The sequence below is a fragment of the Aegilops tauschii genome, chromosome 2, assembly GCF_002575655.3.
Source record: "Aegilops tauschii subsp. strangulata cultivar AL8/78 chromosome 2, Aet v6.0, whole genome shotgun sequence".
Classification (NCBI taxonomy): Eukaryota; Viridiplantae; Streptophyta; class Magnoliopsida; order Poales; family Poaceae; genus Aegilops; species Aegilops tauschii.
The window spans coordinates 213,672,265-213,698,947 of NC_053036.3; the positions used below are offsets into that span (position 1 = coordinate 213,672,265).

The window sequence follows — 26,683 nt, forward strand, 5'->3', positions numbered from 1 at the left end:
GATGATTGATGATTGTTTTGAGATATGGAGGTAGTGATATTAAAGTTGTGCTAGTTGAGTAGTTGTGAAATTGAGAAATACTTGTGTTGAAGTTTGCAAGTCCCGTAGCATGCACGTATAGTAAACGTTATGTAACAAATTTGAAACATGAGGTGTTCTTTGATTGTCTTCCTTATGAGTGGCGGTCGGGGACGAGCGATGGTCTTTTCCTACCAATCTACCCCCCTAGGAGCATGCGTGTAGTGCTTGGTTTTTGATGACTTGTAGATTTTTGCAATAAGTATGTGAGTTCTCTATGACTAATGTTGAGTCCATGGATTATACGCACTCTTTCTCTTACATCATTGCTAGCCTCTTCGGTACCGTGCATTGCCCTTTCTCACATTGAGAGTTGGTGCAAACTTCGCCGATGCATCCAAACCCCGTGATATGATACGCTGTCACACATAAACCTCCGTATATCTTTCTCAAAACAGCCACCATACCTACCTATTATGGCATTTCCATAGCCATTCCGAGATATATTGCCATGCAACTTTCCACCGTTCCGTTTATCATGACACGTTCATCATTGTCATATTGCTTTGCATGATCATGTAGTTGACATCGTATTTGTGGCAAAAGCCACCGTTCATATTTTTTCATACATGTCACTCCTGATTCATTGCCTATCCCGGTATACCGCCGGAGGCATTCATATAGAGTCATACTTTGTTCTAGTATCGAGTTGTAATCATTGAGTTGTAAATAAATAGAAGTGTGATGATCATCATTCATAGAGCATTGTCCCAATAAAAATAAACAGAAAGGCCAAATAAAAAAAGAAGGCCCAAAAAAATAAAAATAAAATAAAAAGGGACAATGCTACTATCCTTTTTTTCCACACTTGTGCTTCAAAGTAGCACCATGATCTTCATGATAGAGAGTCTCTTGTTTTGTCACTTTCATATACTAGTGGGAATTTTTCATTATAGAACTTGGCTTGTATATTCCAACAATGGGCTTCCTCAAATGCCCTAGGTCTTCGTGAGCAAGCAAGTTGGATGCACACCCACTTAGTTTCTTTTGTTGAGCTTTCATGCATTTATAGCTCTAGTGCATCCGTTGCATGGCAATCCCAACTCCTTGCATTAACATCAATCGATGAGCATCTCCATAGCCCGTTGATTAGCCGCGTTGATGTGAGACTTTCTCCCTTTTTTGTCTTCTCCACATAACCCCCATCATTATATTCTATTCCACGCATAGTGCTATATCCATGGCTCACGCTCATGTATTGCGTGAAGGTTGAAAAAGCTTGAGATTACTAAAGTATGAAACAATTGCTTGGCTTGTCATCGGGGTTGTGCATGATGAGAGCATTCTTGTGTGACGAAGATGGAGCATGACTGAACTATATGATTTTGTAGGGATGAACTTTCTTTGGCCATGTTATTTTGAGAAGACATAATTGCTTAGTTAGTATGCTTGAAGTATTATTACTTTTATGTCAATATTAAACTTTTATCTTGAATCTTTTGGATCTGAATATTCATACCACAATTAAGAGGGATACATTAAAAAATTATGCCAAGTAGCATTCCGCATCAAAAATTCTGTTTTTATCATTTACCTACTCGAGGACGAGCAGGAATTAAGCTTGGGGGTGCTTGATACATCTTCAACGTATCTATAATTTTTGATTGCTTCATGCTATTTTATATTCCGTTTTGGATGATTAATGGGCTTTGTTATACACTTTTATATTATTTTTTGGGACTAACCTATTAACCGGCGGCCCAGCCCAAATTGCTGTTTTTTTGCCTATTTCAGAGTTTCGCAGAAAAAGAATGTCAAACGGAGTCCAAATGGAATGAAACCTTCGGGAACGTGATTTTGGGAACAAACGTGATCCATAGGACTTGGACCCTACGTCAAAAAAGCAACCAGGAGGGCACGAGGTAGGGGGCGTGCCTACCCCCCTGGGCACGCCCTCCACCCTCGTGGGGCCCACGTTGCTCCATCGACATACTTCTTCCTCCTATATATACCTACGTACCCCCAAACCAACAGAAGCATCCACGAAAACCTAATTCCACAGCCGCAACCTTCTGTACCCGTGAGATCCCATCTTGGGGCCTTTTCCGGCGTCTTGCCGGAGGGGGCATTGATCATGGAGGGCTTCTACATCAACACCATAGCCTCTCCGATGATGTGTGAGTAGTTTACCTCAGACCTTCGGGTCCATAGTTATTAGCTAGATGGCTTCTTCTCTCTCTTTGGATCTCAATACAAAGTTCTCCATGATTCTCGTGGAGATCTATTCGATGTAATCTTCTTTTGCGGTGTGTTTGTTGAGACCGATGAATTTTGGGTTTATGATCAAGTTTATCTATGAACAATATTTGAATCTTCTCTGAATTATTTTATGTATGATTGGTTATCTTTGCAAGTCTCTTCGAATTATCAGTTTGGTTTGGCCTACTTGATTGATCTTTCTTGCAATGGGAGAAGTGCTTAGCTTTGGGTTCAATCTTGCGGTGTCCTTTCCCAGTGACAGTAGGGGCAGCACGACACGTATTGTATTGTTGCCATCGAGGATAACAAGATGGGGTTTATATCATATTGCATGAGTTTATCCCTCTACATCATGTCATCTTGCTTAAAGCGTTACTCCGTTCTTATGAACTTAATACTCTAGATGCATGCTCGATAGCAGTCGATGTGTGGAGTAATAGTACTAGATGCAGGCAGGAGTCAGTCTACTTGTCGTAGACGTGATGCCTATATACATGATCATACCTAGATATTCTCATAACTATGCTCAATTCTATCAATTGCTCAACAGTAATTTGTTCACCCACAGTAATACTTATGCTCTTGAGAGAAGCCACTAGTGAAACCTATGGCCCCCGGGTTTATTTTCCATCATATTAATCTTCCAACACTTAGCTATTTTTATTGCCTTTTATTTTACTTTGCATCCTTATTATAAAAATACCAAAAATATTATCTTATCATGTAGCGACCAGACCTCAAACAGTCTATGCTGCTGTGCACCAGTGTCATCCCTGGATCAGTAATGCTGACACGCACAGTACAAATGGAGGATTTATAACAGAGTAGCAATCACACACTTATTACAACGAATATCTCAAAAGAGAATAACTATGATAAATATGGCTTAAGGCCATCTAAAAACGATAACAACGGAAGGCTTCGAAGATAAGTGAGTCCATCAACTCCAACGGCATCACTGAGTATAAGACCACGACCTAAGGCACCTTACGCGTCGTCTGAAAAGTCTGCAACATGAAACGTTGCAGCCCGAAAACGGGTCAGCACATCGAACATGCTGGCAATGTAACACAAAGAGAATAATGAACATAATAATGCTATACTACATGCATGTATGGCTGGTGGAAAGCTCTATGGTTACAGTTTTGCGAAAAGCCAATTTTTCCCTACTGCAAAGGAATAAAATTTATTTAACTATCATGGTGGTTGTTAAACATTGAGAAGGTACCCCCAACTCAATCCCAATTAAGTATCATCATTAACCCAACAAAATTAATTAAAGTAACATGGTGATGAGATTCACATGATAATCCAGGTACTAGATACTCAAGTTGTCCATAACCGGGGACACGGCTAATCATGATTAGTTTGCACACTCTGCAGAGGTTTGTGCACTTTTCCCCACAAGCCTCGATTGCCTCCGCTTGATTCTCGCACTGCATGATGTTTGAGAAACGGATGACCGAGACACAGTCTTTCAGAAGCGTTAACTCTCTACTCTGGGTAGACTGTACCGCCTACATCCCCTACATCTGTTAGTCTACCTCTTCAAGAGCTCACACAACTTAATCAACTATGCTAGAGCCCATAATAGCTTGTGGCTGCACATGGAAGTTTCTAGCAAGAATAATCTCATGATCCCTTTGAGCCTGGGTGGCGGTCCATAGGATAATCACACGGGTACTCCGGGATATCCAAAAATACAGGCAGCACTGGGTTCTCCAGGTGCCTCAATCCACCCAGATGTGAGTTTTAGTTGCCACCTTAAGTAAACCATTAATTAACAATCTCACATCTGTCATGAATATCTCTCAAACCCAATCCACGTCTACAAGCATAGCATAGCAATATAAGCAACGTAGAAGTAACTCCCAAGGGTTTGATAATAAAACAGGTAATAGGTACTACCTCAACTACTTCCCAATACCCACAATTTAATTAGATCCTAACCATGCAATGTTTGAGGATTGATCTAATGCAATAAAACTAGGTAGTGAAAAGTATGATCAAAGTGTTACTTGCTTTGCTGATGATCCGCGAAACCTAGAGATTCGAAGTAACAAGCGGCGCACTCCGGGTACTCTATTGCAAACAAACAAGCAAACAATAAGTACTCATCTAATGCACAGGTAAAACTTGAATAAAAGATCCAACCAGAAAGTTCAACTTAAGAACTCCGGTTTGCAAAAAGAATCAAATCGAACGAAGCAACGAAAATCAAATGGCGAAAGAAACAAGCTTCGTTTACTAATCTGGATCTAGGTCAAATTTTACAGTAGCAAAAGCTTGTTTGAGTTGGTTAAACGGGAAGAGAATTTCGAGACGAAACTCTAGGCGCTTGAATCGCCTGATTCCGATAAACGAGCGAAAAGTTAAACGAAAACGAAGTTCTGATCGGAAATCACGATCTGGAATAATCGCGGAAAAATCCGACGAAAAAGAAAAACTGACGAACAGTTAAACGAACGGTCGTTCGTTAATAGCGACAATCCGACGAACACGTTCGTTAAAACGAACGGGTCGGTGAACGTTCACTAGGTAATAAAACCGAAAAAAATAAACCGATCTGAAAAAAAATGAAAACTAGGGTTTAGAGAAAAAAAATGAATCGTTTTAAAAAAAAACGGACTCGGGCGGCGGCGGCTTCGGCTACCTCGGCGGCAGCTCCCGCGGAACTCCGGCGGGGCGGCGGGGCTCGGGCGAGGCTCGGGCGGCGGCGCACGGCTGCGGGGCGGCGGCGCGAGCGGCGGCGGCGGCGGGTGCGGGTTGGGGCGGCGGCGGGGTGAGGAGAGGAGGCGGGGTGGGGGGTATATAAGGAGGGGGAGGGGATGGCGTGGAGGAGGGGGCAAGGCGGCGGCGGGCGGCGTGTCCCTGGCGGACTCGGGCGGCGGCGGCGTCGTGCTGGGGAGGGAGACGACTCGGGCGCACCGGCTTGGCTCGGCTGGGCCTCGGCCCAGTCGGGCGCGGTTTTTTTTTAAATATTCGCCGAATCTAAAAAAAATCGCAAAAAATAGATAAAAATCCAAAAATGATAAAACAAAATTTCCCCGTCTAATTAAAATAATTAGAACAAGGTGAACATTTTTTTGACCCAAAAATGCAGTTTTGAAAACGTGCAATTTTTTAATGCAAGTAAAATTGCTAATAAAATCCGAATAAAATCAAATATTTTATTTTAATATTTTTCCTCCAATATTTCAATTATTTTGGAGAAGTCATATTTTCTCCTCTCATTTATTTTAATATGAAATATTTTTCAGAGAGAAATAATTAAAACCAAAAATCCTCGTTTTATTATTTGATAAAAATCAAATATGAAAAACCGGGAAAATCCCCAACTCTCTTCGAGGGTCCTTGAGTTGCTTAGGATTTATCGAGGATTTGCCAAAATGCAATAAAATATGCTCTGCAATGATGATCTAATGTATAACATTCCAAATTGAAAATTTGGGATGTTACAAACGTACCCCCTTAAGATGAATCTCGCCCTCGAGATTCGGGTTGGCTAGAAAATAGGTGAGAGTGGTTCTTCCGTAGATCTTCCTCTCGCTCCCAGGTGGCTTCATCTTCCGTATGGTGACTCCACTGGACTTTGCAAAACTTGATAACCTTACTGCGGGTGACTCGGCTGGCATACTCAAGAATCTTAACTGGTTTCTCCTCATAGGTCAAATCACTTTCCAGCTGAATCGCTTCCAGTGGCACTGCATCTCTTAGTGGTATCTCAGCCATCTCTGCGTGGCACTTCTTCAGCTAGAAAACGTGAAATACATCATGAACTCCTGACAATCCTTCAGGCAATTCCAGCTTGTAGGCAACTTCTCCCATACGTTCCAAAACTCTGTATGGTCCGATAAAGCGGGGCGCTAACTTTCCCTTAACTCCAAAGCGCTTCACTCCTCGGAGTGGTGATACTCGAAGATAAACCCTGTCTCCGACTTCGTGCACTGTCTCCTTACGTTTAGAATCCACATAACTCTTCTGCCTGGACTGGGCTACCTTGAGCCTATCGCGAATCAACCTTACTTTCTGTTCAGACTCCTTAATCAAATCTGGTCCAAACAACTGACGGTCTCCAACTTCGTCCCATAACAATGGTGTTCTACACCTCCTTCCGTACAAAGCTTCGAAAGGGGCCATCTTCAAACTGGTTTGATAACTGTTGTTGTAAGAAAACTCTGCATATGGCAAATTGTCGTCCCAACTAGATCCATAATCTAGTGCACAAGCTCTCAACATGTCTTCCAAAATCTGATTGACTCTCTCGGTCTGTCCATCTGTCTGTGGGTGAAAGGCTGTACTGAATTCTAGCCTGGTTCCCAAAGTTTCATGTAACTGATTCCAAAACTTCGAGGTAAACTGGGTTCCTCTATCTGATACAATGGTCCTCGGAACTCCATGCAAACATACGATTCTGGTCATGTATATCTTTGCCAACTTAGCACTGGTGTAAGTGGTCTTCACTGGGATGAAATGAGCTACTTTCGTCAAACGGTCGACTACAACCCATATTGAGTCATAGCCTGAACGAGTCCTGGCAATCCCATGATAAAATCCATGCCTAGTTTATCCCACTTCCATTCGGGTATCGGCAATGGTTGTAGCAATCCCGCTGGCTTCTGATGTTCTGCCTTCACTCTTTGACATACATCACAAACTGCTACATACTCCGCAATATCCTTCTTCATTCCGGTCCACCAGAAAGTATCCTTCAAATCCAAGTACATCTTGGTATTTCCTGGGTGAATCGAGTACGGTGAATCATGGGCCTCTTGCAAGATCAACTTCCTGATCTCCGGATCATTGGGCACATAACCGGGTCCTCAAACCATAAGGTATCACACTCATCCTCACGAAATCCCTTGGCTTTTCCTTTGCTCAACTTTTCCTTTATCTCGTCAATCTCCTTGTCTGTCTTCTGAGCTTCTCTGATCTTTTCCATCAAGGTAGACTGAATCTCCAACGTTGCTAAATAGCCTCTTGGAACTATCTCCAAACATAGCTCGCGAAGATCCTCGGCTAACTCCCGGGGTAACCCTCCTGTCATGAGTGTGTTGACATGGCTCTTGCGGCTCAACGCATCTGCTACTACATTAGCCTTCCCTGGGTGATAATGTAATCTCATATCATAGTCCTTAATAAGCTCCAACCATCTCCTCTGCCTGAGATTTAACTCCTTCTGCGTGAAAATGTACTTCAAACTCTTGTGATCCGTGTACACCTCACAATGGTTTCCGATGAGAAAATGTCTCCATGTCCTCAACGCATGCACTACTGCTGCTAATTCCAAATCATGCGTGGCATAATTCTTCTCATGGGGTTTAAGTTGTCGTGAAGCATATGACACAACTCTTCCTTCCTGCATAAGCACTGCTCCAAGTCCTCGACGAGAAGCGTCGCAATAAACTTCATAATCCTTGCGTTGATCTGGCAGAATCAACACTGGTGATGTAACCAATCGTTTCTTCAACTCTTGGAAACTAGCTTCACATTCCTCAGTCCAATTGAACTTGGTGTCCTTCTTCAATAGCTCAGTCATGGGTTTTGCAATCTTTGAGAAATTCTCAATGAAACTCCGGTAGTATCCTGCAAGTCCAAGAAAACTCCGGATCTCTCCAACTGACGTGGGTGATTCCCAGCTTGTTACCGTGTCAACTTTGGCGGGGTCTACTGCTATTCCTTCTCCGGATATAACATGTCCGAGGAATCCAACTTCCTTCAGCCAAAATTCACATTTGCTGAACTTGGCGTATAACTGGTGTTCTCTGAGCTTCTCAAGTACCAAACGCAAATGCTCTTTATGCTCTTCTTCATTCTTGGAGTAGACTAAAATATCGTCAATGAACACCACGACGAACTTATCCAAAAACTCCATAAACACTTTGTTCATCAGGTTCATGAAATAGGCAGGTGCGTTAGTCAGACCAAATGACATAACGGTATACTCATATAGCCCATACCTGGTGGTAAAAGCCGTCTTAGGTATATCCTGCTCTCGAATCTTTAACTGATGGTATCCTGATCGTAGATCGATCTTGGAAAATACCTTAGCTCCTTGTAAGCGGTCAAACAAATCATTGATCATCGGCAGTGGGTACTTGTTTTTGATGGTCACTTCATTCAATCCACGGTAATCAACAACCATCCTCAACGATCCATCTTTCTTCTCCACTAGAAGTACGGGCGATCCCCAAGGTGATGAACTTGGGCGAATATAGCCTTTATCCAATAACTCCTTAATCTGCTTCTTAATCTCCTCCAAATCTTTTGCGGGCATCCTGTACGGTCTCTTAGATATTGGCCCTGTGCCTGGCAAAAGTTCAATCAAGAACTCAATGTCTCTATCCGGTGGCATGCCTGGCAACTCTTCTAGAAATACATCCGGGTAATCCTTCACCACTGGCACTTCCTCCTGTACAACTCCTGATAAGGAATTCACTTGAGTCCTCTTCGGCACATGCCAGGATACATACTTAATCCTTCTTCCTTCTGGTGTGGTAAGAAAAATCGACTTACTGGCGCACTCAATGTTCCCTTCATACTTTGATAACCAATCCATGCCTAATATCACATCCAATCCTTGCGATTCCAATATTATTAGGTCTGAGGGAAACAGGTAGTTACCAATCCTTAATGGTAACCGTTCACACCATAAACTAGCCATATACTCTGCTCCTGGCGAGGTTACTAACATGGGTGACCTAAGGGCTTGGGTTGGCAGTTTATACTTATCCACAAATCCCCTTGATATGTATGAATGCGATGAACCAGTATCAAAAAGAACGAGTGCAGTAAATGACTTAACCATAAACTTACCTATTACTGCATCAGGTTGTGCTTCAACCTCTTCCATGCTCACGTGGTTCACATGTCCTTTGTTGAAAGGGTTCGGCTTCTTCCCAGAGCTTCCATTGCCATTTCCATTCTGTGCTTCAGGACAATCAGTTGCATAATGTCCAGTCTTCTGGCACTTGAAACAAGTAATGTGACTTAGATCCCTCTTGGCTGGGGTAGTTGGGTTATTACGGTTCTGTCCGTTGCTTCCTCCATTCCCATTACCATTCTTGGAGCCATTATGGTTGTGCGAACTACCTCCTCCATGGGTATGTTGAAACTGTCCTCCCGGTTTCGGGGTAAAACGTGGCTTCTGTTGAGCTCCAGAATTATACTTCCCTTGTCCATACTTCCTCTTACGGTTTTCAATCTGCTGCGGCTTCCCTTCAATCATGAGTGCTCTATCTACCAACACCTGGTAGTTGTTGAAGGTTGCTACCATTAGCTGCATGCTCAGCTCATCATTCAATCCTTCGAGAAACTTTCCTGCTTGGCTGCATCTGTAGCAACGTCATCTGGTGCATAACGTGCTAATTTACTGAAATCCTCCACATACTGGCCTACGGTGCATCCTCCTTGGCATAGGTTGCGAAACTCACGCTTCTTCATGGCCATAGCTCCTGCTAAAACATGGGCTGTACGGAAAGCTTGCTGAAACTGGTCCCATGTGACAGTGTCAATAGGGTGTGTGGCTGTGTAATTCTCCCACCATGATGCTGCGGGTCCATCAAGCTGATGTGCGGCAAAACGCACTCTTTCCGCATCTGTGCATCCTGCAGTGGCCAACTCCCTTCCAACTTTGCGGAGCAAGTCATCTGCAACAATCGGCTCGGTGCTGCTGGAAAACACTGGCGGATTTAGCCTCAAGAAACGGGCTAAGTGATCAACAGGTGGTGGGTTGTTGTTGTTGTTGTTGTTGCCTTGGTTCTGTACTAACACTTGCATCAGGGCATTCTGTTGCTGAATCCACTGGGTGATCTCCGGTGGGAAAACAAATCCGGTGTCGCGTCTCGGAGGCATCTGATAGGTTAGAAAAGATGAGGGTTTAGAATAGAATGAGGTCTAGTGGGAAAACACTACCCATATGCTCATGAGACAAACACAATCAATAACACTCAATCAATTCAAACAAGGCATACAATCGATCTAACTAGCGTTACAAAAGTGCTTGAGCTATACTATAAAAATGGGGGAAAACTACTACTGATATGGTGGTCTACTAGAAATTCTGATCAGTTGAAGACTCCATGATATCTGCTCCAGCTTCATCAACAAAGTCATCTTCACTGGGGTCCGAGTCGGTGTCGTCGATGATGATGTAGTTATCCGGGCAAGTGCATTCATCATCTTCTGCTTTTGGCACTGGATTTCCCTTGAATACTCCAATCTTCTTCTCCAGGTCGTCATTCTTCCCTACTAGTGCGACGATTTCCTCCAAATAATCCTCGCGTGTAGCCTTGTGTTCTTCCTGTAGCTCCTTGATCTTCATCAATGCCTTCTTCAGATCTATCTTGTCTGAGCACAACTGGTTCTCCTGGTGACGAATGTGTTGGTTTTGCTCCTGGATGAAAGCTGCAATGGATCCATCCTTCTTGGTGCTGACCATCTCCCATTGCTCGTCTCGGTGTCCAAAAATCTGATAAATAGTATCCTTAAGCTCCCTGTGGTAGACTTCTCCAATGCGTCCCATAGCGATGTGGGCTGCCATGCTCTTCCCTAAACTCCAGGCTGGTGCTTCAAAAGCCAATTTTATAGGCTCAGTGACTGGCGCAAACATCCTTCCTGGAACTTGAACTTGAATCTTCCAGCTCTCCTCTTCAGGTAATGTGGCGTTGTAGGTTCCGGTGATGCTTGGTATTCCTATGTTCAAGTACTTAGTGACTTCCTTCAAGTGTCGTCCAAAAGGCGTATCTTCATCTGGTTGCATGAACTTGCTCCTTGCATCCGCCATTCCTAAAAGAGTAGAAAGTGGAGAGGGGTCAGAAATGAGAAGAGAGAAGTGTTCTAGGGTTTAAGCTTAGTGGTCGTGTCCTACAGTCAGCGTGTGCTCTGATACCACCTTTGTAGCGACCAGACCTCAAACAGTCTGTGCTGCTGTGCACCAGTGTCATCCCTGGATCAGTAATGCTGACACACATAGTACAAATGGAGGATTTATAACAGAGTAGAAATCACACACTTATTACAACGAATATCTCAAAAGAGAATAAGTATGATAAATATGGCTTAAGGCCATCTAAAAATGATAACAACGGAAGGCTTCGAAGATAAGTGAGTCCATCAACTCCAACGGCATCACTGAGTATAAGACCACGACCTAAGGCACCTTACGCGTCGTCTGAAAAGTCTGCAACATGAAACGTTGCAGCCCGAAAACGGGTCAGCACATGGAATATGCTGGCAATGTAACACAAAGAGAATAATGAACATAATAATGCTATACTACATGCATGTATGGCTGGTGGAAAGCTCTATGGTTACAGTTTTGCGAAAAGCCAATTTTTCCCTACTGCAAAGGAATAAACTTTATTTAACTATCACGGTGGTTGTTAAACATTGAGAAGGTACCTCCAACTCAATCCCAATTAAGTATCATCATTAACCCAACAAAATTAATTAAAGTAACATGGTGATGAGATTCACATGATAATCCAGGTACTAGATACTCAAGTTGTCCATAACCGGGGACACGGCTAATCATGATTAGTTTGCACACTCTGTAGAGGTTTGTGCACTTTTCCCCACAAGCCTCGATCGCCTCCGCTTGATTCTCGCACTGCATGATGTTTGAGAAACGGATGACCGAGACACAGTCTTTTAGAAGCGTTAACTCTCTACTCTGGGTAGACTGTGCCGCCTACATCCCCTACATCTGCTAGTCTACCTCTTCAGAGCTCACACAACTTAATCAACTATGCTAGAGCCCATAATAGCTTGTGGCTGCACATGGAAGTTTCTAGCAAGAATAATCTCATGATCCCTTTGAGCCTGGGTGGCGGTCCATAGGATAATCACACGGGTACTCCGGGATATCCAAAAATACAGGCAGCACTGGGTTCTCCAGGTGCCTCAATCCACCCAGATGTGAGTTTTAGTTGCCACCTTAAGTAAACCATTAATTAACAATCTCACATCTGTCATGAATATCTCTCAAACCCAATCCACGTCTACAAGCATAGCATAGCAATATAAGCAACGTACAAGTAACTCCCAAGGGTTTGATAATAAAACAGGTAATAGGTACTACCTCAACTACTTCCCAATACCCACAATTTAATTAGATCCTAACCATGCAATGTTTGAGGATTGATCTAATGCAATAAAACTGGGTAGTGAAAAGTATGATCAAAAGTGTTACTTGCCTTGCTGATGATCCACGAAACCTAGAGATTCGAAGTAACAAGCGGCGCACTCCAGGTACTCTATTGCAAACAAACAAGCAAACAATAAGTACTCATCTAATGCACAGGTAAAACTCGAATAAAAGATCCAACCAGAAAGTTCAACTTAAGAACTCCGGTTTGCAAAAAGAATCAAATCGAACGAAGCAACGAAAATCAAATGGCGAAAGAAACAAGCTTTGTTTACTAATCTGGATCTAGGTCAAATTTTACAGTAGCAAAAACTTGTTTGAGTGGGTTAAATGAAAAGAGAATTTCGAGACGAAACTCTAGGCGCTTGAATTGCCTGATTCCGATAAACGAGCGAAAAGGTAAACGAAAACGAAGTTCTGATCGAAAATCATGATCTGGAATAATCGCGGAAAAATCCGACGAAAAAGAAAAACTGACGAATAGTTAAACGAATGGTCGTTCGTTAATAGCGACAATCCGACGAATACGTTCGTTAAAACGAACGGGTCGGTGAACGTTCACTAGGTAATAAAACCAAAAAAAATAAACCGATCTAAAAAAAACGAAAACTAGGGTTTAGAGAAAAAATAAACCGAATCGTTTAAAAAAAAACCGGACTCGGGCGGCGGTGGCTTCGGCTACCTCGGCGGCAGCTCCGGCGGAACTCCGGCGGGGCGGCGGGGCTCGGGCGAGGCTCGGGCGGCGGCGGGGCTCGGCGAGAGGCGGCGGGCGGCGGCGCGAGCGGCGGCGGCGGGTGCGGGTTGGGGCGGCGGCGGGGTGAGGAGAGGAGGCGGGGTGGGGGTATATAAGGAGGGGGAGGGGTTGGCATGGAGGAGGGGGCAAGGCGGCGGCGGGCGGCGTGTCCCTGGCGGACTCGGGCGGCGGCGGCGTCGTGCTGGGGAGGGAGACGACGCGGGCGGGCCGGCCTGGCTCGGCTGGGCCTCGGCCCAGTCGGGCGTGGTTTTTTTTTAATATTCGCCGAATCTAAAAAAAATCGCAGAAAAATAAATAAAAATCCAAAAATGAAAAACAAATTTTCCCCGTCTAATTAAAATAATTGGAACAAGGTGAACATATTTTTGACCCAAAAATGCAGCTTTGAAAACGTGCAATTTTTTTTAATGCAAGTTAAATTGCAAATAAAATCCGAATAAAATCAAATATTTGATTTTAATATTTTTCCTCCAATATTTCAATTATTTTGGAGAAGTCATATTTTCTCCTCTCATTTATTTTAATATGAAATATTTTTCGGAGAGAAATAATTAAAACCAAAAATCCTCGTTTTATTATTTGATAAAAATCAAATATGAGAAACAGGGAAAATCCCCAACTCTCTCCGAGGGTCCTTGAGTTGCTTAGGATTTATCGAGGATTTGCCAAAATGCAATAAAATATGCTATGCAATGATGATCTAATGTATAACATTCCAATGAAAACTTGGGATGTTACATATCATATCTATCAGATCTCACTTTCGTAAGTGACTGTGAAGGGATTGACAACCCCTTTATTGCGTTGGTTGCGAGGTTTTTATTTGTCTGCGTAGGTGCGAGGGACTCGTGCGTGGCCTCCTACTAGATTGATACCTTGGTTCTCCAAAAATGAGGGAAATACTTACGCTACTTTGCTGCATCACCCTTTCCTCTTCAAGGGAAAACCAACGCAGTGCTCAAGAGGTAGCAGTGGGTCAAGAGGGAGAAGGCTTTGGCCGACGGCTACACCGAGATCGAGGACATGCTCGATGGTGAGTTGTTCTTCCCTTTCTTTTGCCTGCCGACTTTTCATTGGAGCCGGCTTCCGACTTCATACTTCTTTTTTCCTTCTTGTGCAGAGTATTTTCCTGGTCACGCCGTTGCCGCTAGCCAAGCCATCGAGGCTCCCCGCGACGAGCGAAGGCTGGCTTCTGCAGAAATCGCGCCTAACACCCCACGGACCCTCAGCTCCCAGCTTTTCGCCATTCAAGCTCGTCTCCAGCTGTCTCATCGGGCGTTCTGCCGTCTGCAGCGCGTCGGAGCCCAGGTGGTTTCCGCCCTCTGGCCAGGTACTCCAGTTTTGCACACCCCCAGTCGACCGCCGACTGGTTAGAGGTGGCCGTCGGCCGTTTCGAGGCGTGGAAGGGCTCCGTGGCCCGGGCGGGCGCACGACGAGCCTTGGGTTCATGAAGGCGTCGTACCCTGGGCTAAACCTAGCCCAGTTGGCCACGCTCCGAACTGAAGCCGCCGAAGAGCTGGTGGTGGTGGCACCCGCACTCTATCATCATGCTGCAGCGATTGCCGAGTACACTCATACCAGTGTCTTCCTCCTCGAGCTTGACGAGGAGGGTGCCGAGGTGCAGCCCGACTGGTTCGGGCTGAACCCGACAGACGGCGAGGACTCGCTGGAGGAGATCGCCTCCAACGACGAAGGCGAGGACGAGGAGGGTGAGGATGGTGAAGATGATGCGCCGGAGGACGGAGCGGATGGCCAACCTCAGGTCGACCGTGCCTCGAGCAACGAGCCACACGTGAGCACACCAACTACTGCCGAAGGCGACCAAGCCGAGACTTGCCAGCCGACCACTCCACCAGCCGGCGCCGCCGAATCCACCAACCTGCCGGACCCGCCTGCTGCTCCTCTCGCACTACAAGAAACCTGCTTATCTGTAACAGATATAAACCATCACAACAAAGCACAAAACCGTCAGGCCTTGTCCTCCGTGACGGATTCAGAATCTGTCATGTATCGCGCGTCATAATTTGCCACCAGCACACTCCGTGACGGAATTGCTTGTAGGCAAGAAATATAATAGTATTATACCGTTGCAGTATTTACTAGATCTTAGAAAACCAAATCTACACTTGGAAGCATAATTTTTTTTGTGTATCAATTTTTTCATATAGCTAATTTGGGAACTAGATTTGCCATGTCAAAGATGAACTAATCAGTAGCAATTTGTGTTGTCTTTAACTACACCTACGAAAACATGAGTTCGAATCTAGGCACACATATGCACAAACAGAAGATAGGCAGGCATGGGGAGGGGTTAAGACTATACCTGCTACTGCTGTCTTGCCTCCTCGGAGTTTCTTCCCTGCAGTTTTCTTCCCCATCAGTATGGTGGTGGAGATGTTCCTTGGAACAGCGAGAGTGGTGGCGAAGAGGTCCTTGAAGCGGCGATAGGGTGCTGGCGACGTCTACATGTTCTAGGGTTCGGTGGGGTGGAAGGTGAGGGGGGAGGGGAGGGGGTGTCTTAGCCGATAGTCGGGTGGGGTGGTGACCTGCGGTGGATGCAGAAGAGGGAGTATTGCTCGGCGGTGGAGGAGGTGATGGCGTGTTCTAGGGTTCGATGGAGGAGGATGGTGGGAGGAGGGGGTCTTGGCCAGCAGTGGGGGTCGTGACCGGCCGTGGAGGTGGAAGAGGGAGGACCGTCGTGCTTGGCGGTGGAAGAGGTGAAGCAATGGCCGGCGGTGGAGAAGGTGAAGCGGTGGCCAGCGGCGGTGGAGACGGAAGGGGAATGGGGAGGGGATGTGGCGAACTGCAGGGTAGGGGCGGGCGTGCCACGTGCGGTGGGGATTAAGTATTTCTTGCGTGTCAAATTACTAACATGCCCTTCGGATGGCACCTGGTGGAAGAATGGTTCTGTGCAATTGTCAGGCACCTTGATGGGTCATTCGGTCAATTTACGATGGTGGACTTTTTGGTTTGGCGCCATTGGAGCTAAAATTGTACATGTGCGTGGGTATTCTTGCCGCCAAATGATATTTAGCACAAGCATTTTATTTGTTAATGGAATTGGTAAAGCATATATTTGTTTACACACTATTTATTAGCCAACTCCAATGAAGTTAGTTACCGACACGCCTTCTCAAGTTGATCGCCATGACACCGACATCCTCACCGCACAAAAGGATACATGTACAATCTTGGATCGTCGACTCCTATGGCCCATGTCTAAAAAGATGATGAGAATCGACTTGATTATGCCTTGGCACTTCAGATTGGTGTGACGACACCTTGCATGCTGAGGAGGAACACAATATGGCGGTGAGGATACTGGGGTGTCCCAACACTTGAAGGTTGTAGTATGGAGAGGTGGTTGTCGCTGTGTCACCCGCCGAGCGGCAACAGATCAACCCACGTCTTCCTCACCGCACACGAGGACACACGTACAATCTTGGATCGTCGGCTACTATGGCCCACATCAAAGAAGAAGACGACAATTACTTGATTACGCCTTGGCGCTTCGGATTGGTGTGACGACACCTTGCATGATGAGGAAGAACGCAAAAAAGCGGTAAGGATACTGGGGTGTCCCACCACTCGAAGGTTGTAGTATGGAGAGGTGGTTGTCGCTGTGTCACCTGCCGAGCGGCAATAGATCAACCCACGTCTTCCTCACCGCACACGAGGACACATGTACAATCTTGGATCGTCGGCTACTACGGCCCACATCAAAGAAGAAGACGAGAATCGCCTGATTACACCTTGGCACTTCAGATTGGTGTGACGACTCCTTGCATGATGAGGAGGAACGCAAAAAAAGGTAAGGATACTGGGGTGTCCCACCACTCGAAGGTTGTAGCGGAGAGGTGGTTGTCGTTGTGTCACCCGCCGAGTGGCAACAGATCAACCCACGTCTTCCTCACCGCACATGAGAACACATGTACATTGGATAGTCGGATACTATGGCCCACATCGGAGAAGAAGACAAGAATCACTTGATTACACCTTGGCACTTCGGATTGGTGTGACGACACCTTGCATGATGAGGAGGAACGCAAAAAGCCCTTATTGTATTTTCTACTGTTTCACCGTTTTGAGTTGTTTTTATATGCATGAAATGACACAGTTGGATAGAGCAAAGTTTTCTAATGATATTTCATATATAAATTACTAGCAAACATGCCCGTGCGTTGCAACGGTAGATACAAAAATTACACGCTGGTCAAATAAGTATGACTCAATCAGCATCCTTTATATGTCTAGACATATAAAGACTTCCAAAAAATGATCAAAACCTAGACATAAAATACTTTTGAAACAGCGAAAAGTTTTTTGAATTGACAAACATTCTTTGAATCGATGGTTTTTTTAAATTAGGGAAAAAAATGAAATTCGCAGAAAAGTTGGATTTTTTTAGAACTTTCTAAAATTTCATGGATATTTTTTTAGATTCGTGAATATGTTTTGTATACATGATCATTTTTTCAAAATTAGGAACATGGTTTTATTTCCCAACAATTGTTTTCCAAATTGTAAATTTTTTATAATTTGCCATTTTTTTTGTAAAATTACCGACATTTTTTGAAACCACGAAAATTTTATGATTTTTTGAACATTTTTAAAATTAGTGGACATTTTATGATTTCTCGACCATTGTTTTGAAAAGTCGCAACTTTTTAAAATTTGTCAATCTCGAATTAATTCAAAAAAATTAGAAAACAAAAATAAGAAAAGAAAAGATAAAAAATGAAATAAAAAAAGGGATGCCACGCGCACCTAACCAGACGAGCTATCTGACTTGGTGCGTTGCTCTCGGCTGCTCGCGCGCCTAACTAGACGAGCTATCTGACTTATGTGTTGCTCTCGGCTGCTCGCGTGCCTAACCAAACGAGCTGTCTGACTTGGTGCGTTGCTGTAGTTCAGCACAACACACATTCAGATATGCACAACACACATTCAGATATGCACAACACACATTCAGATATTCACATACTGTATGCACTGAAGAAACCACATAAGGGATTCAAATATACACAGAAAATTCAAGTGTGCAGCAGCTAACAATCATCTCCCAACAGAAACATTTAGATAACAACATCCACATCATACAGGCTTTCCAAAGTGACACAACATCTTTCAGTAAAACAAAAGTGACACAACATCTTTCAATAAAAACGGAAGTGCACAAAATCTGACGCAAAATCAATGTAAATCATCTACTCATCATCGCTGTCAACATCCATCATGCCACCTTCTTCGTCTTCGCTGCAATACTCCATACCTGTATCATCTTCATCTTCATTGCCACCTTCATACACTTCTGTGTTGTTTTCTTTCATCAAGCGTGCAATTACATCAGCTTCAAAAATAATGCCTTGCTCATTGTCTCTATGCAAAGGCTTCTCAGATGTATGTTCAGAAACCGACGTTCTCGTACCCTCCTCATCACAACACTCCTCCTCTTGATATGCAGGACCAGCAAAAGGTGCACCCTCAGTTTCACTAATATTAAAGAGATGCCTATGGTCAAATGTTTGCACAACTTGCCAAATTTTCCCATACTTTGTGTCTGGCAAATAAAAGATCTTTCTTGCCTGAGTAGCTAGAATGAGAGAATCATCCTTGTACCATAAACTTTCAACATTGATGCTTTTGAAAAACCGGTCATTTTTTAGCTCCTTCTTCTTTCCATCAAGTTTAAACAGTCACATTTAAACAAAATAACTGACCTGCCGTCCGAGTTATCATTGGAGTTATAGTCCAACTGGATGATCTCTTTCAAGGTTCCATAAAAATCTATGACCTTACTGCCATGTTCACCTTCGGCCATGACTCCACTGTTCTGTGTTCTCTTGTTGCTATCACGGTCAACAGTGCTATATCTAATACCATTCACTATGCATGCTGAGTATTTTCTGACTCTCTGATCAGGTTCACATGCCAAGGAAAAGATATCTTCATCTATTTCTTCGCTATGTTCATCCTGCAGCCTCATGATCTACAACACACAAATTCATACATTAGAAACTGTTGTGAAGTCAAACAACCAAATATTATAACTAGATGTGAATGAAAACTAACATAGTTCTTGAACCATGTCTGGAATTCTTTCTGAAGCTCTTTATCAATGTTTGGCACCTGTTTTCTTTTTAACTCATCTCTGAGCATTCTGTGAAATAAGATAAAACATATTAGTCAATAGAATACATGTGTACCACAAAAATGTAACATACGCAAGTTCAGAAGTGGGAACATACTCGATATATTTCTGAGCTTGACCACAATTGTTCAATACATACCACACCATTTGATCAGATTCTTTTTTCTCATATACATATTGATATTCATATCCTGAAGTAAATTTACTCCATGCCCAAAAACGTCAACACCATAGGATTCTTCATCTGAATAACCTACATTTCTCGGTTTCTTATAAAATATGGTTTCGAAATCATCCATGTACTTGGAGCAAAATGTCAGGCATTCATCGGCAATATATGTCTCAGCAATTGAACCTTCTGGTCTTGCCCTATTCCTCACATACCGCTTTAAAGTATACAACCTCCTTTCAACTGGGTACATCCACCCATATTGTACGGGACCTCGGAGTAATGCCTCTTCAGGTAAATTACGGCAAGGTGCACCATCACATCAAAGAAAGCAGGAGGGAAAATTTTCTCAAGCTTGCACAAAATTACAGGGATTTCTTTCTTCATTTCAGCCAACACATCCCTGTTAAGAGTTTTGTTGCACAGTTCCCTGAAAAACTTGCCCAACTCAGCTATTGCTTCATATATATCACTATCCAGAAATCCTCTCATGCCAGCAGGTAAGATTCTTTGCAAAAGAATGTGACAATCATGTGTTTTTAGGCCTTGGACCTTGGTTCCATCAACACTTGTACATCTGGATATGTTGGAAGCAAACCCATCTGGAAACTTTAACTCTCGTAAAAATTGACAAAATGCAACTACTTGTTCTTTAGACAAGGTATACCGGGCCCGAGGCATCTCATATGAGTTTCCATCCTTCCTCAAATGCAACTCCTCTTTAATATTCAAATCTTGGAGATCAAGCCTAGCATTAAGTGTGTCCTTCGTCTTCCCCTCCATGTTCAGAATTGTCCCAATGAGGTTTTCATAGATGTTTTTCTCGATATGCATGACATTAAGATTATGTCTCAGCTTCAATTTATCCCAATAATCCAAATCCCACAAACAAACCCTCCGACTCCAAATTGGCACATGAGCCTTCTTGCTGCCCAAGTCAGAACGCTTTCTTTTCCTGCTTTCTTCTTGTCGCCCAGGTCTAACCTTCTCCAATTCTGCTTGCAGCTCTTCCTTTGAGAATTTACCTGGCTCATCATTGCGTTCATGAAGACCAACAAATTCATTGTTTCTTCGCAAATGATGTCCCTTTGGAAGGAAACGATAATGCCCAATATACCCAATTTTGTGCCTTAGGCCGTAGGAAAGAGGGTGTTTGTCACAATGAATACATGCAGCATAGCCTCTTGTGGTACGCCCTGAAAGAGTGCTCAGAGCTGGGTAATCGTGAATGCACCATAGAACTGCAACATGAAGATCAAACATTTTTCCTTCACGAGCATCATATGTACGCACACCCTTCCAAAGCTCAAGTAAATCTTCTACAAGTGGTTGTAGGAAGACATCAAAGTGCTTGCCAGGTGATTTAGGACCTGGAATTAACAGAGCCATCATGAAATTTGACTGATCCATGCATGCCCAAGGTGGAAGGTTGTATGGCACAACAAATACAGGCCACATACTATAGTTTGTGTTAAAGTTTCCAAAAGGATTGAACCCATCGGTGGCGATTCCAAGCCTCATGTTTCTGGCATCATCTGCAAATTTTGGATATTTTTATCAAAATCTTGCCACACATCACCGTCAGCTGGGTGGCTCATTTCCTTCTCACTGGGTTGCCTCTTTAGGTTGTGCCATTGTGCTTCTTCTGATGCTTTTTTGGAGAGAAACATCCTCTTCAGCCTAGGCACCAATGGAAAATGCCTCAAAACTTTCTGTGGTATCTTCTTTCTAGCAGGGTCTTTCCACCTTGACATGCCACAAACTTGGCAGTTGTCATGCTTGGCCTATTGCTTTCTGAACAAAACACAATTATTGATGCACACATGTATAGACTCATACCCAAGGCCCAATTCCTTTAGAAGATTCTTTGTTTCGTCATAAGATTTTCGGAGTGTATTGGGTTGAGGGAATGCTTCAGCCAGTAGCTTCAAAATGTCAGTAAATGCACTATTTGTGATCGTATGGCATGACTTCAAATGAAGAAGCCTTACCACAAATGAGAACCTTGAAAACTTGGTACAACCATTGTAAAGGTGCCGCTTTGCCTCTTTCCTCACGTTATTCAAAAAGGACTCGGTCTCAGAAGGATTTGCATCATTGTTACCGTTTTCATTTTCAGTTTCCTTCTTACCTTGTTCTACTACTGTGCGTAGGTCGCCAAACATCTCTTCAGATCGGTCAGCACCATTGTTACCATCCTCAGAGTCATGCACATTAGCAAGATGTTCAATAACATCTGCATTGAAGTCTTCTCCATGATATATCCAACGAGTATATGTACTTTCCATGCCATGCGTCAATATGTGCTTGTTAACAACAGTTGATGCCAACATTTGCGATTAAGGCATTCTCTACATGGGCATAGTATTTCTTCATCCTCACTGAATTTTGCTTGAATTAAGTTCATAAACTCTTTGACACCATTGATGTACTCTCAAGAGAACAGTGTGCCACGAATCCAAGATCTATCCATCTGCATTACAGAAAAAAAGACCAACTTAGTCAAAGGTAAATAATCAATGAGGAAACATGTTTACTAGCAGTTCCCAGGAAACATGCTCTGCAAAACATCAATTCACACTAAGATACATGACCTACAAAAACAACTTTCACAGAGGAGGAAAAGCAAGTTCACTTACTTTTACATAATGTACAAAATCACAACACAAACGTATAGTAAAATTGACATGTTTATGAGTCTAGTACCAGGTGCATCACTTGCATAATGTTATATAAAAGCACATACTCCAGTAGACACGAGCTCGAAGAACATGGACTGATGCAAAATGTCAAGCCACTATGGAGGGAGATGCAATTGGAGCAAATAAGAATTCAGCTTCTGGATGAGCAGGGGCCGAAGGAGCTAGTTACCAAAATTCTAGTGCTACCTGACAAAAAGAAAATTAAGTGCATCACAATGCTTTGGGTGTGGTGGGACACGAGAAATAAAAGGAATGCAGGCGAGCTGCCGAGAAATACCACAACTGTAATCAAGCGAGTCAAGAGTGCAGTACAGGATATTATGTTGGTTGAGGAAAAGAAGGATACTACTACGCTGCTACAGGACAGATGGATTCCTCTAGGATATGATGTACTGAAGGTTAATATTTAGTTGGTAATAAATGGGATCCTCTTCAAGGAGATTAAATATTTTGCTTGTTTAAATTTATTTTCTTTCGCATTTCATATTGCCCGAGGGTATGTAATAAAGTTGCAGATGCTCTTGCGATGTATGGTGCAGTGTCAGGTCTCTCATCCCCAGCCATATGGCCGGATGGTGCCCCTAAATTTGTGCATGAATTGGTAGCCAACAATGTTGCTGAGCTTTTTTGTTAATGGAATGAATATGGTTAAAAAAATAGAACGAACTGTAGGTGTATTTCTGAAGCATACTCCGGTAGGTGTATTTCTGAAACTTCACAATCTCTCCATCTTACATGTAGATACTACTAACTGACTGGTAGTATTATTATAAGCTACGACACAATCGCTCCATCTTACATGTAGATTAGTTCAAACCTATAAACTTTAATATGAATTGGCTAGTCTGTACTAACACACAACATTGGTGATCTGTGAGAAACTGAGAACATGGTGATTGCAAAGTACTTTTCCTATTCTTCAGTCTATCAATACCACTGGAATCAGCAAGAAGAATTTGTTTTTGAACGGCACCACCCGAATTTGCAGTACCCAAAAAGACATTCGGATCAATAAATTCAACTAGTACAATGGAATAACAATACCAAGGAGAAAACCATCTTATTTCTCTCTGTACGCTCAAGCGTTCAGAAACAGATCAAATTCAGATTTTAATCTGAGATGTACCTAACTGGGCCGATGTTGACGCGGGGCACAACGAGGAGCGAGTGTTGCAGAAGCGGCGGCCGGTGGCTGACTCCTACGCACGAGACAATGGTGGGCAGCGGTTGGCGGTTGGCTCGTCAGCGCTGGCGGCGACTTGGACAGGATCTGGAAGATGGCGCCCACACTCCCAACTCGCCGGATCTAAGGACCCTCGCCCGGGCAGTCGGCGGCGGCGTTGGCGGCACCGACGGCCGAGGGGGCAGTCGGCGGCGGCGCTGGCGGCACGACGGTCGAGGGGATGGACGGGTGGTTTTCTTTTCGTTCTTCTGGTCTCAGGCTAACTGAGGAATATACATGAACTGTTTTTTAATCCTGTCGTATTATCCAACTGACATGTGGGCAAAACAAGGCGATGCATGCCACATCAGCGTAAGTGGTAATCCATGACGGTCTGATTTACATTAATAAAATCAAAACTAAGCCCGATCAGGCCCAATTGTTCAATCCCTGATGATTTGCGTGGCAGTTTCTATCGGGCCATCATAGAGGGGATGCCCACCGCAGACCCATCCACGGCTCACTGACCGGTGACGGTTTCTGTGACGGCAAATTTAGGGCCGTCATACACCCGAGAACCGTCACAGATAAGCAGGTTTCTTGTAGTGTGGCCTAGCCAGCCAGTTTTAACTTTTCCTGCTTTTGTAGTTGCTCGAACAAACTTGTTAAATTTGCGCAGTTCCACTTGATGGGGGTGTATTCAAACTCTGTTGAATGATGGCCGAGGGCCTTGTGCTATGTAAATTATCTCTGCCGATTTCTATCTTGCCTTGCTTTCTGTTCTTTTGGCTTTTTCCTTTGCCACCTTCCCTTGGCTGCCACCTTGCCAGCCAGACAGCCGCTCTGCGGTTTGTGGCTGGGTCAAGTACTTGGCCATTTTGGGAAGGCAAGTACTTTGGCCGTTTTTAGAACGTAGCAAGTTAAGTAAGAAGCTGGTTGGTGAGGCGAGGAGCCGGCTTGGCCTATGTGAATGCTTTAGTCCATAGCCATTTTTCGTGTGGGCACGCTTTCATGCCTTTAACTCTTGCCAGCCGGACAGTCGCTCTGCGAGGTGCAGCTTGTGGCATGAGAGGGCTTAGGTGCCGGCACACTACTTGTCGGACTGCAGGTAGCACCGACATAGTACAAGGCGGCAAGCCCCCGGGCCGACTGTTCGAACCCAGTGCCAGGCAAAATAACCATATAACACATTCATAGGCATGGAACTTATCATATAGATAAAAAGAGTAGCCCCCGAGTGCTCCTCGAGGGACCCGATGTCTTAGTGCTTATTACAAAAGGTAGCATGGTACATACTGCATCAACTGTAAAATCTTCGAAGGAGATTTGAATTCCATGGACGCTCCGATTCCTTGCCCGAGTCGTCTCTCTTGCATGCTCTGGGCTTCTGTGTGTCGGTGAGGTAGTAAGAGTCATTGCCCATAGATTTGCTGATGACAAAGGGGCCTTCCCAAGGGGCCGAGAGCTTGTGCTGGCCGGCAGTTCGCTGGATCAGCCGGAGCACAAGGTCTCCTTCTTGGAAGGATCTTGGCTTGACCTTCCGACTGTGGTAGCGGCGCAGGCTCTGCTGGTAGATGGCAGACCGGATGAGTGCTAACAGCCGGCCCTATTCCAGCAGATCGACGCCGTCTTCTCGTGCTTCCTTTGCCTCCGCCTCCATGTACATGGTGACGCGAGGTGAGTCAAACTCAATGTCAGTTGGGATGACGGCCTCGGCGCCGTACACGAGGAAGAATGGAGTGAAGCCGGTTGACTTGTTCGGAGTGGTGCAGAGGCTCCAGAGGACGACCGGCAGCTCGTCGATCTAGCAGCCGACCGACCGCTCCAGTGGCTCGACCAGTCGGGGCTTGATGCCGGAGAGGATGAGGCCGTTTGCTCGCTCGACTTGGCCGTTTGACTGCGGATGGGCAACGGACGCTAAGTCCAGTCGGATGCCCTGCGTCGCACAGAAACGCACCAAGGCTCCGTTGGAAAAATTTGTGCCATTGTCGGTGATGATGCTATGTGGTACACCGTACCGGACGGTGATATCTGCAATGAAGTTCACAGCAGTTGGAGCATTCAGTTTCTTGATTGGCTTCGCTTCAATCCACTTGGTGAACTTGTCCACGGCGACAAGCAGATGGGTCATGCCGCCGCATGCTGTCTTGAATGGTCCCACCATGTCCAGCCCCCACACGGCAATGGGCCAAGTGAGGGGGATGGTCTTGAGTGCAGAAGCCGGCAGATGTTGCTTGGAGCTGAATTTCTGGCACCCCTTGTAATGCTTGACCAGATCCTTGGCATCCTCCAAAGTAGTCGGCCAGAAGAAACCATGGGGGAAAGCTTTGGCGACAAGGGATCTGGAGGCCGCGTGGTGGCCACACTCGCCTTGGTGGATATCTTTGAGGATTGCTTGGCCCTTCTCTGTTTCTACGCTGCGCTGGAAGACCCCAGTCACGCTGCGTCTAACAAGCTCTCTATTTACTATCGTGTAGGCTCCTACTCGGCGCTGCACTTGCCGAGCCGAGATCTCATCAGCCGGCAGCTCTCTGTTTACCAAGAATTTGAGGATGGGCTACGCCCATGATGGTGCTTCGACTTCATATACTGCTATCACAGACACTTGGACTAGGGTGGTTGGGTTGGGCAGCGGCGGGTTGGAGTTGGTTGCTGCTTGCTGCATCGTTGAAGTCCCTGGGCCGACTGCTGCAGCCCCCGGGCCGGGTGCGACTGCTGCAGTCCCCGAGCCGCTTAGTGAAGTCCTCGGGCCGACTGCTGCAGCCCTCGGGGCGGGTTGTGGAGTCCCCGGGCCGGGTGCGACCGCTGCAGTCCTCGTGCTGCCTGCCGAAGTCCCCAGGCCGGCTACTGCAGCCCCCGAGTCGGATCCGACTGCTTCGGGAGGAGCCGGCACGAAGATGGACTCAGATTCTGGAGAAGGATTGATTCACGGCTTGCGGAGACACTGAAGAGAGACGCCGATTGGTATTGCTTGACGGGTGGAGCCGATCCGTGCCAAGGCATCAACTGGCTCGTTTTCATTCCGTGGCACGTAAAGGAACTCGCACCCTTCAAAATATCTGCTGAGTTGCTGAACGAGGAAACGGTAGCTCGCCATATTTGCATCCTTGGCGTCCCAGTCACAAGACGACTGTTGGATCACAAAGTCGGAGTCGCCATAGCACAGGATCCGGCGGATGCCGATCTCTTTGGCCAGCCGGAGGCCGTGTATTAGCGCTTCATACTCGGCCACATTGTTGGAGGCAGCAAAGTGGATTTGCAATGTGTATCTGAGCTTGTCGCCTTTGGGAGAGGTGAGAACAATGCCGGCTCCCAAGCCGG

General features: G+C 45.0%; 1 protein-coding gene across 1 annotated transcript; it reads right to left on the bottom strand.

Annotated features, from left to right (window-relative positions):
* Positions 1–18,202: 18,202 nt before the first annotated feature.
* Positions 18,203–23,633, bottom strand: LOC109758540 (uncharacterized). The gene is made up of 4 exons (XM_045232921.1): positions 23,327–23,633; positions 19,427–21,971; positions 19,251–19,338; positions 18,203–19,167 (listed from the first exon to the last, which is right to left on the bottom strand). The coding sequence occupies exon 2, from the start codon at positions 21,017–21,019 to the stop codon at positions 19,718–19,720; it is 1,302 nt and encodes a 433-aa protein (XP_045088856.1). The 5' UTR covers positions 21,020–21,971; positions 23,327–23,633; the 3' UTR covers positions 18,203–19,167; positions 19,251–19,338; positions 19,427–19,717.
* Positions 23,634–26,683: the final 3,050 nt, after the last annotated feature.